Genomic DNA, 11,685 nt, shown 5'->3' on the forward strand with positions numbered 1-11,685 from the left:
GGCCACAAAAGCTGTGCCAGTTGTCAAATCCACACAGCACAAAGAGCTACATGTCCCTTGGAGAAGGGGCACCTGCAGAGCCAAGAAACCCAGATTTCCACTTGAGTCCTCATCATTGAGGGCACCTGGTCCCAGCTACAGCCCACATTTGCCTTTAGAGAAGCCCAGAGCTTCTCTAAAAACAGAGTGCAGCAGGAATCCAAGAAAGTTGCATCAGTCCTGTATTGGAGCAGAAAGATTTTTTTTTTAAATGCCTGTGCAGAAAGTCTCATTAGAGAGAGACCAAATGCTCAGCTGAAACTGAAATCCCTCTTATCTTCCCATGCAGAAACCCAGGCTTCTAAAGGAGATCCCAGAGGGCTATAAAACACTTTAGCCTCCTGAATCATACTGCCCTTGCTAAGCAGAGACCTTATTTCCCAGCCTGAAAGACCAGCTTTTCCCTACACACACGACCTTTCCTTCCCCTGCTGCCACTCTCCTGTCAGCACCACATCCTTGCCTTGCCACAGACATCCAAGACTCATCCTGGCAAGGGGAGAATGCTGCAGTTGGAGTCCCAGAGAGCTCGGGAAAGGCTTCAAAGCCAGCAGCAAGCCAGGAACTTGCAGTGGGGAAGACTCCCAGCTTCTGCTGCCCTCTAAATTTAACAGGAGTGAGAGTTATTGCTTCCTGCAGAGAAAAGATGCTGATGAGCTGTTGTCTGTAGCACCCCACCTCTACTCAGAGGAGAAATACCATCTGGCAGTGCCACCCCTGGAGAGCTGCCAACCTTTGCAGTAAAATACTAAGGCAAGAGAAGGTCAAGATAAAGGAAGGGGAGCAAAAATAGGCAGAAAGATTAATTCCTTCCAGGTGGTGTCAGTCCAAACACTGGAGCACAAAACTGGATGGATGAACAAGCAGAGAGGAGCTCAAGTAGGAAAAAGAGCAAGAAACAATTCTCTGCAGGAAAATTGTGGGTGAGGTGAATAGAAGACAGATCAGAGCTGCAGGGCAGCTCCAGGGCAGGATCTGCTTCACCTCAGCACCCCTTGGTGGGTGTTCCCTGGTACAGAGGCTCTGCAGTGGATGCACACACCAGCATCACAGGTGTGCAGAGCCAGACCCTGCTGCAACAGCAACACCACTGCTGCTCCCTAGCCAATAAAAAACCCATCCCCATCCACCACAGCCACTGGAATTGCAGGCATCCTCCAGGACACTGCTCATTGCTTGCTTCCTGTGCCTCCTGGAAAAGGACAGGTTGGTCAACAACTTTATTGGGAACAAGATGTGCACATAGGTGTGAGCCAAACTGACAAACTGGGGGCTGTCAGGGCAGGTGTGGCACTCCACAGGAGGCCACCTGCCCCTCAGTCTCAGGGGTACCTTCTGACTCCAGGCGGTCCAGCCCATAGGTCACGGCTGTGCTGATCCTCCTCACAGAGGGAAGAGCTGTCCTCCTGACAGAGGAGGCCACTGATGCTGGCGTTACCAGGACCACAGTTCTGCTGGATGGCTCCTCTGTCTGTCCAGATGGGGTAGAAAACATCCCACCAGGGGCTGGAACAGCCTTCTCACTGGTGACCAGGATCCCATCTGTGAGATCTGCAGAAGACAGGGAACAGCAACCATTCAGGACCACAATGTTTTTAAAAAAACCCCAAGAAACTCCTTAATGAAAATTTAACTCAAAGGGAATTACCAAACTTTTGCTTCCTTCAAGATGTGATGCTGCTGTAATGAAACTTTCTCCTCAAGGGCAGGAGCAAAAGAGGTTCCCCTTAATGAGGGGGGGAACCCTTAAAGGTTTTAATTCCATTGCTTTGAGGACAATTCATCACCACACCCTTGCAAGATCAGAGCAGCAAGACTCCAGTTGAGAACTGAACCAAGTGACAGATCTAATAGTTCGTTACAAAGATAAAAGTTGGTTGAATTTATAATTAAATCCTAGAAGCAAATTAATTAATGGAAACTGCCAGAAGAACCTTCTCCCTTTTACAAAGGGACCCTAAATTTAGAATTACAATGCAAACAGCTTTTTTCTTTTGATGTCCTGCAATATAAGAATTACCAGCAAAGCTGCCCAGCAGCAGTTTCATTACAGTAGTCCCCACTACTGCAGAAATACACTCCAGCTCAAGGCCAGCCTTGTGCTGAGGGAACCCTTGCTACACCCCTGTCAGGAAGACAGACTCCCACAGGTACCTGCCAAGGTGACACCAAACCAGCAGGCAGCAGCTACGTGAACATGACTGCTCAAAGCATTTCTGTATGAGCTACATAAACCTGAGAACAATGCCCCATTCCTCAGTGAAAGTGAGTATCAGTGCAAGCTTCCACACCCAAGGGCTTGCCAGGCTCTTGCAGGAGGGTGTCTTTGCCCCACCATGGGCTCCCATGTTACCCTGATGAAGTATTTTCATCCTCTGGACTGAGCATCAGCAATCCATGACTGCCTTGGGCTCCAGAAGTAAAAACTCTCCCTCCATAAATAAAAAAATTGCTTAAGTGTCTAAAGATTGCTAGCAAGGACAGATAAGGGGCTTGTTTGGTTTGGGGCTTTTTTTTTTTTTTTTTTTTCAACCTCTACTCCAGCTATTTGGGGAAAAAAAATCCATATACTGGCAAGTTTCAGCATGGTGGATCTCACAGCATGGGCAGAAAGCAGTGGCAGCCCAGGGCTAGAAGCAGTGTGAAGACTGTTAGCAAAAAAAAAAGCCACTTAAATAAGGATGTTGTGTTGAGACTGGAGTGTGCAAGCCCTGACACTGGTTTCAGATATAACATCCCATCTAGTGTGAGTCCTTGAAGCAGAATCCTACCTTCTGCATCCACAGGGTTCACTGTAGAGGAAGCACCAGTTGCCACCAGCACCTCACTGGCACTCGGAGCCGTCAGCATCTGGGTGTCCTCCCCACTGTTCTCCTGAGGAAAGCTTGCAGCCCCTGTTCCCTGGGTGGCACCAGGCAGCTCTGTCACAGCTGACAGAGCAGCACCAGCCTCCTGGGCAGCTGTTGTCACCTCCTGAGTAACACCTACAGCAAGAACACATGTCAGGACAAACTCACAGGACAGGAGACAGCAACAGAGCACACAGCTGAAGGAATAAAAAAAGGAATGTAACTCCATGCAGTAACAATTCCAGAGCCACAGTGCCAGCAGCAGGTGCAGCCAAGCATCATCAGGGCAGCCTTCAGTGACCAGCCCCCACTGAAACCTCAGCTATGCAGAAGGGTTTATTTTTGTTGCACAAGTCTTACTGACAGTGTTGTTTCCCCAACATCTGGGAAACAGCAGAGAGGGAACCTGCTGACAAGTCAAGTGCTTATAAATTAATCTAGAAATTAATCAGTCAGGTTTCAGCACCAGCCTGCAATTAGCTTCCTTTCTTTTACAGAAAAAATTAGGTATTTTGGATGCGGTGAAAGGAAATCATCCTTTTGCATCTGCAGCCAAAGAGGGAAGAATAAAGATGCCCAGCAATTAAAAAGTCCTCATCAACCTAGAAACATGTCATTGCCCAACACCTGACCAGCCTTTTTTTTAGCACTCCCTTTATATTTTAAACACTAAGCAGGAGCACTGTCATGAAGCTGAAGGGGCCATCTCTGGAGGTCTTTACAGGGCAAGGTGACACCATCAGCCTGTGGCAGGCTGTCCAGGAGGAGCAGTTCTGCCTACAGGTAAGAGTTGGGACAAGTACTGGACAGCCACAGCCTGGCCACCACTTCACTATGAGGGGAGGATACAACACCAGCTGTTTCTGTCATAAGGGACAGCAGCTCTCTGCACAGACCTCTTGACCTGAGCATCCTTGTAAAGCCACTTAGGGCATCAGTGGCTCACAGTCTGCTGGTACAGCTTGCTTTAAGTCCCAGAAATAAAGCACAGATTGCCAAGAGCATCCCTGCTAAACCCCCACTGAGAGGCAAGTGTCTGTAACAGGCAAGTTTTACCTTTCCATGAACTCTCCAGAGTAGGAGAGAGCTCAGGCTGGGTATCTGTCACCACAGCAGCCTCCGGCTGTGATGGAGGGACGCTTTTCTCCTCCTCTGCTGTGACTGCACTTATGTTTTCCAGTGAGCCAAGATCAGCTGTGTCTGCATCTGACAGGTTCCCAGTGTGGAAAGTGTTGCTGCTGCCTGGGGAAGTTGCAGGCAGCTCCTCGCCTTGCACTGGCACTGTGCAGTTGGTCTCCTTGGCAAGCTCAGGAGCTGGTGGAGGAGACACAGGGGAGGGCACTGCTCTTGTTGCATCTTCTTCCTCCACCACACCTTCCTCAGGGGTCTGGGATGGTTCTGTTGTCCCCAGGTCCTCTGTCACCTCATGAGATAGGCCTACCCCTTGACTGATGTCCCTGAGTTTTGTGTCATCCCAGTCAGGTGGCACAGTGTCCATAGGGGGGATGGCGACAGTGCCAGCTGTAGTGGGCAGCTCTTTTTGCGCGGCACCTGTCCCTGCTTCTGGGTGAAGGGTGGCCTCAGTCACCACAAGGGGATGTTTGGCAGCCACAGATATTGGTGGAGCCAGGGCTTTCAGAGGGCTCCCTGTGCGGGCTCTCAGCATTCCCAGCTCAGGGGTCACACCCCGAGCCTGGGGAGTTGGGATGGCAGGGTGGTCACTTGCTGCTTCCCAGGTGGGAGAGCTGGGGTTCAGTGTGGGCTGGAGCACAGCTGAGGGGTGTGAGGTGCTCTCTGCTGCCACCTCCTCCTCCACAGTGGTACCAGGAAGGGTGTTTGCTGAGGGGCCAGAAGAGCTGGGCTCCACTGCCACACCACTCTCTGTGGTGGCCTCACCAACGGGACCACCAGACTCCTCCTGGACTGGAGGGCTCAGTGTGGTCACAGCTGTGGTCAGCATGGCCTTGAGTGCTTCACCCTCACCCAGCTGTGACTCTGTGGGCACCAGCTCCTCCTCATGCACAGCAGGCAGTGCCCCAGCAGAGGGGTGATCCCCCAGGCCCTGGCTGCTGGGGATGACATGGCTCAGGCTGGCAGAGAGCGCTTCTCCTCCTGCAGTAAAAGCTTCATCTAAGGGTGTCCCAGATGGCTTCGCTGACACTTCACATGGCTCTTCAGAAACTGTCTGCTCAGAAGGGCCCAGATTGTTTTTCAAGTCCACCATGCCTGTCCTGTCATCTTCCAGCCCATTCCCTGCCCAGGGGCCATGCTGGACCTTTGTCACATCCCACTCCTCCAGAGGCTGAGCTGCAAGGCATGGCAGGCTGGAGGACAAGAGCAGGATGCTGCAGGTGACCACACAGATGTTAAATCCTATTGATCTCCTCATGGCTGAGAGGAGATGTGTCCAGAAGCCTGCAAGGCTGACAAATCAAGAGTGCAAGACCTAGAAAGGGAAAGAGGAACCAAGATTACATATACTCATAACCACCCACAGACCCAGGGCCTAAAATAACTGGGTGACCAACTCTATGGCCAGTTGTGAGCAGACCCCTCCCACAAAATTCCAAGCAATGAATTCCTCCATCTCTTTTACTGTTCTTAGCCTACCCTACCTGGAAATGTCAGACAAGACCAAATGTTGATCTGAAGCCCAGGACAGACCTTGCCCAGCTCTCACCCCAGCAACAGAGTGCTGTGCTCTACCCAGCAGGCATCAGACCTGCAAGCAATGCTGTGGATCAACCCATTTGTCCTAAACCAAGTCCAAAAATGACACTTGCCAGGACCATGACGTCTCAGGTTTGTTATGGCCAGCCCTGTTCTGTGCATTGGCACAGGGGGAAACCAAGGAATCCGCACAGAGAACAAGATGGGTCTGTGGGGGAGAACATAGGACTGGAGCCACACCAGGAGGCTTTAGGGCTGCATCTGTGCCATGTCCTGGCTGAGGTCCTTGGCCCCACAGAGGAAGCTACAGCCCAGACAGCAGCACTGCTGCATTAGCACAGTGCCCAGGCTGCACTGCACCATGGAGGCACTTCCAGAATCACTGTGTGAGTCAAGAGTTTCCAAGGGAGCACTGAACCTGCAGCCCAGCAGTGATCCAGCCAGCCGACAGCCTGCCCCTGGCAAGCTCTGCTGCCTCCAGGCACACAGCTCCAGCATCCAGACACCTCCCTTGGGCATGTGCCTCAGTCCTGGGCTACTCCACCACTCCAGAAGACCATCCCATCCAAGGCCCCACTCGTCCCATGTGGGACAGCTGCTCACACCAGTCCCATGCACACAGCAAACATCCCTCTGTCACACAGCCGAGGCGGCTGGTCACAGGCACGGTCAAGCCCTACTGCAAGGGCCTCCAGCCATCAGCAGCTTCACATGCTTTGTCTCATGTGTTTCTCCAGTTCTGTGGCCAGCTCTGGGGCTCCCAACATGAGAAAGACATCGACCTGTTAGAATGAGTCCAGAGAAGAACCACCAAGTTGATCACAGGGCTGGAGCACCTCTACTATGGACACAGGCTGAGAGAGTTGGAAGCTGGAGAAGAGAAGGTTCCAGGAAGACCTCAGAGCAGCTTCCAGTGCCTAAAGTAGCTCCAAGAGAGCTGAAAAGGGACTTTGGAAAAGGTCATGGAGTGACAGAGCAAGGAGGAATGGCTTTCACCTGACAAAGTAGGTTTAGATAGGATATTAGGAAGAAATTCTTAACTGAGGGTGGGAAGGCCCTGGCACAGGGTGCCCAGAGAAGCTGTAGCTGCCCCATCCCTGGCAGTGTTCCAGGCCAGGTTGGACAGGGCTTGGAGCAACCTGGAATAGTGGAAGGTGTCCCTACCCACAGCAAGGGGTGGAATGAGGTGAGATTTTATCATTCACAAGTGAACTGCTCTTACCTTTGGGCTGCAGGACTAATAATAGTAAAGGAAAGAGGTTGGGGTTGTCAGAACCACCCCTCAGTCTTCCAAAGAGCAATGGTCACCCTGTACAGTCTTGCTGCTCACAGGCACCAGGATAAATCCTAAACCTGCCACACTCCTCATTTCCCCACCCAAACAGCACTTACAGGAGTATTACTCACATTTGTACCCACAGAGTGCAGCAACACAGCTCAGAGTCAACCACTGCAGGCTCCAGCATCTGGCTGAGCCTTCAGGGCACACTGAGTCACTTTTTCCATTCTCCCTGAAGCCTCATCCCAGCAGTTTGAGCTGCTGCAATAATTCCCCATCACAGGCCACACACATGCACCAGGTGCTCAGGGACAAGCAGAAGCCACCAAAAACCTCCTCACCAGCCTAGATACCTTCCACTTTATTTTTAGCATCTTCTATCTCTGAAGGATGGGTGGCCACCCATCTATTTTCTCTATTCCCCCCATCAAAAAATAGCTGAAAACTGACAATATTTAGCTCTTCTTCCAGGCTAATTCTTCATTCACTTTTGTAATTAAAAAGCACTAAGAATATATTATTCAAGTTAAATTGTTAGTGCCTAACTACATGCATCTGACTTACCATGCAGCTGAATATAAATCACATTCACCTCACACCCCTTTAACAAGTGCCTGTTAAGATCAGGCATACTGAAACATCAAGAAGTTGTGGGGGGGTTTTTTCTATTTAAAAAATAGTTTGGCTCTAAATACAACTTCTCAAGAAGTCAGGAGCCTTTAGGTGGCACAAATGCTTTCTGCAGTGCTTAAAGCTAAACAGAACTCCAGCTGCACTAGAAAAGCACTTCTCTTGCAGTCATACACATTATACATATGTATATACACATCTGTACAGATAGTTTGTAGCTTTCTAGCTCTAGGCTCTCCACTAGCCCAAGACATTCAGAATGTGATTAGGAGAAAAACTAAAATGTTTATCTCCTCCCAACAAGCTTACTCCATCTTTACTAGCACCTTTCCTCCTTCTGGCTGGTAGATAATGTGGGCACTCAGTACCAGCCTGATAAAAGAATTCCTGGAATCCTTTGGGCAGCCTCATATTGTTTCCCCCAGTCTGAAAAGCCCTGCTGGCCGTAATCCTACATTTCTATAGGGCAAAAATCATATTAGAGTGTTATTTGCTCCGGAAATCCACAACAACCAGATGTAAGCTAACCTAGACCTTCACACTCAGTGAAAGCAGGAGATAGCGGCATGGAGCTTGCTGCAGGATAATGGCACAGGTTCAAACTTCAAAGAAGATTAGTCAGGGCTTAAGATCTACTTAGCTTTAGGAAGAGGCTGGATTAGAGAGTGTATGAACAGCAGTGACCTGGCTATCTCCTTAAGCAGAGTTTGACACCTTGCTGTAGCACTTCCACTGAACACAGAAGCTGCAGGTACCTGGCTGCAGAGCAGTTTGCTCCTCAAGCCACACTGAGTTATACATTTATCCTCCCATCTGGCTATTTTTATAGTCAGCCTGCTCTCCAGCCTCAGCCAGGCAATAAAAGCAGGCTGGAACACACTGCCCTGACCAAGCACCTCCTCTGTAGTAAGCCTGAGCTTTTCTCTTACCAGCCTGAAGGTAGTACCTCAATATTTCATGCTGCAGGAACTCCTCGTCCCCAGATTTCACCTGGCATCCTCAGAGCTGAAGCCCTGGAGGCAGCTGCCAAGCACTGGCCAGGCTCTCAGTGGAAAACTAATCCTTGCTTCCAATAGGAAGCACACACTGAGGGCAAGAGACAGTGCCAGCTACTTCCCCTGCACTTAATAACACCAAATCCCAGGAGATGCAGTTCCTCCAGCCGCAAAGGCAGCGCAACTGCAGGCAGCCAGGGAGCTTTATCTTTAGCATGGAAAATAATAACTTTTCTTTTAACACCTGGTAGGCTGGAAAATAACACAAAGGACTGCTGGGCTGAAAACAAGGGCCAAAAACTGGGCATCTCCGGGAGCTACCCACAAGAATAAGAACCACCTACCTCAGTGGGGAAGTCAGGAAGCTGAGGGACAATAAACATAAATTGGTCACCAGCTGAAGCAGTCTCAGTTGGATCTTTCTGAGCCAGGCTGCTTCCCTGCTCCATACAATTAGCACTTGCAATAGTTCTTAAACCATTAAGCCCTCTGAATTCTGGAGACCTGTTTGAAACCAGCTCTTGGGGGGACCAACAAAAGCCAGCTCAGAAGGAGCCCCAGCCTGTTATGGTCACTCCAACAGGGCAGGCTTGCAGGGGACAAGCACAGAGCAGAGCAGATGTCTCTCCTTCAATAGCCGTTCCTTGCATGGACCAGTGGTTTATGGACACACGCTGCAAAGGATTAAACTCCCCTCTGTGTCTCAGCTGTGTGCAGCTACTCCCTCAGAGAGCTTTTTAAGAGTTTCACCCAGCCAGTTAACTTAGAGAAACGCCCCCCACTCCCCCCCCCCAAAAAAAAAAAAAATTAGCTGTTATTTTCCGTCTTTGGCAAGTCATGGTTATGTAGCCAAATTGTTGAAACAGTGAGGGGAAAAACAGTATCGAGTTTTCAACTCTAATTAATAACTCTGCCCTAACAATCCCTCTGATACAGGGAGGACACTCACTTGCAAGATTAAGTGGCTGCACGCATCAAAGCGGAGAGCACAGGACATGAACAGGTGAGCCCCAGACAAATCTCTGTCTTGCCTTTGAGCACAGCTTCTCACATCTCCAAGCACAAGCTTGGTGTCAGCCTGGGCTGTGCTCAGCTCCGCAATTCACCTGACAATTGATAAGGGAACCAGACAAAAAAGCTGCAAGTCTTTTAATGTGAAAATGTAGCCAAAACATACAAGTCAAACAACTGCCAGCCGCCAAGTGCTCTGTTACAGGGTGCTAATGTATGCCATCCAAGCCTCATTACTTGTGCTGAATACAAAAGGCAGCACATAATACACTGCAGAGCTCCAACTCCTACTTTTGTGCACAAGCCCAGAAAAATTCCTTCATCTCATCTTGCTTTATGTCCTTGCCCAGTTCAACCGAGTGAATTGGTGAGCTAATGCTTTTACAGCACATACTTCAGGGAAACAGACCTCAACCAGTTCGATCACCTCCAACAGCGACACGACTCTACACCAGCCACCAACACGAAGTCAGGTGAGAAAAATTATGTTGAGACAAGCACACATCAGAGAGGCACATCCTCCCCTACCCTTGAGGATGCATCCTTACAAGCAAACAAATGAGATATTGATATTCTGTAAGGCCAGCTTCCTACCAGTCCCAGTGAGAAACCTTAATACATAACGCACCACCTCCACTTCCAGCCTCGGCATTCCAGCAGTAGTTTCTTCGGGGAGCCAGAGACACAACGTGTTTTAGGCATTATTCCCCCAACCACCAAGCGATCACTTGCTTTGTTCAGAACAGCACACGGACTACCTATGGAAATCCCTACTTGGATTTGCAAGTAAAAGCTGCATAGTTCTCTGTGGCTTCTGACCCGTGCTAGGTCCCCGGCACCACAGAAGTCTAAGGTCTACCAAATTCCTGAGGGATTAAGATAGGGAGGAGGGGGTGTTTAAGAATGAGGTCAAAGGGTGCAGCAGTTTTCAAGCAGGAGAAGGACAGAAATGCTGCTCCCCAGCCCGCCTGGGAGCAGAGGGATAGCACTCGGATTCCAATCAGCAAGAAACGCTCCACAATTTCAGCGCCTCACCTAACGCTGACACACAGCAGAGCTGGAGGATCATGAGTCCCTGCAGGTGAAGGTTTAAGAGCAGATTAAATGCACCTTGTCAGGCCCTTTTGGCTCGGGCGGAACCTGCGTGGGGTCCAGGGAATGGGATTAGGGCTAGCTCAAGGCTTGATTACACCCAGCACGCCGGGCACACGTCCAACTCCCCGTCTTCCTTAGTCATATTTACAGGTGACTTTACACCACAGAAGTGCATCCTTTCCCCACCCGGCAGGGGATCAAGTGCGAACAAACGTCCGGAGATTCCTCCTGCCCGGGCCCGCGACAGGACAGAGGAACAGCGGCGGTCACCCCCAAACCACCCCCGCGAGAAACACACACCCATTCCCAAAGATATTCCGAGAGAGCCCATCGGGACCCCCATCCCGGCAGGACCGCACCCCCCGCTCGCCCCGCTGCCCCTTCCCCATCCCCCGGGGCTGCAGGGACCAGCCGCTCGCCGGGAACAAAGAGCCGAGCCGAGGATGCGCTGCCCCGCGGGCAGCCGAGCATCGTCGGAAAAAACCCGAATCGATTCAAAACGCAGGAGCCCGGGGCAAACGCGGCACGGGGGTGCGGTGCCGGCTGGGTGCGTGTGTGTCCCGGCCTCACCTGGCTCCCGCCGCCGCCGCCCGGTGCCTCGCTCCCCCAGCCCCGCGGCCGCACGGGCGGAGCGGAGCGGGCCGCCCACCGGCGGGCGGTGTCGGGGGCCGGCCCGCTCCGCCCGACCGCCGGTCCCCGCCTGCCCCTGGTGGGCTTCGTGCTCCTCAGCACCCGCGTTTGCCGTTTGCTCCTTCTCCAAAGGGAAGTTTGAGCATCCAAGCCCTCAGCCCCCGCAGCCAGTTCTTCCTCAGTGCCGGACCCGAGGAGCTGCCGCTCTTCGCTTACAAGGGGCTGTAACAACAAGGCCTACGGCACCCTTAGTAGTTTTCCATCTATTACAGATTCTCCTCCAGTGTTTTCAGCTGCAGAGGTCACCTTCCCCTAATACTCCCTCTGCAAAGGAGAGCAACTTCTTAAATAAGAACACGTGAATCAGAAGAGCTTAGTTCAATTCCCCTTTTTTGGATGCTTTGTTTTAAGCACCTATTTGGCCAGGACAGGTAAACAGTTCTGCTAGTGCTTTCCTCCTCCCACCCATTTTTTTTTCCCCAACAAA

General features: G+C 51.1%; 1 protein-coding gene across 2 annotated transcripts in view; it reads right to left on the reverse strand.

Moving 5' to 3' along the window:
• ARMH4 (armadillo like helical domain containing 4) overlaps nucleotides 1-11,180 on the reverse strand; it is a 57,284-nt gene extending 46,104 nt beyond the window's left edge. For both annotated transcript variants that reach the window (XM_039552962.1, XM_039552961.1), the window contains exons 1-4: nucleotides 11,139-11,180; nucleotides 3,945-5,334; nucleotides 2,811-3,023; nucleotides 1,372-1,590 (exon numbers count right to left, since the gene is read on the reverse strand). In XM_039552962.1, coding sequence (XP_039408896.1) covers nucleotides 1,372-1,590; nucleotides 2,811-3,023; nucleotides 3,945-5,277 — 1,765 coding nt within the window. In that variant the 5' untranslated portion in view covers nucleotides 5,278-5,334; nucleotides 11,139-11,180. The remainder of the gene's footprint in view (nucleotides 1-1,371; nucleotides 1,591-2,810; nucleotides 3,024-3,944; nucleotides 5,335-11,138) is intronic.
• Nucleotides 11,181-11,685: the final 505 nt, after the last annotated feature.

The sequence above is a fragment of the Corvus cornix genome, chromosome 5 (assembly GCF_000738735.6).
Source record: "Corvus cornix cornix isolate S_Up_H32 chromosome 5, ASM73873v5, whole genome shotgun sequence".
Classification (NCBI taxonomy): Eukaryota; Metazoa; Chordata; class Aves; order Passeriformes; family Corvidae; genus Corvus; species Corvus cornix.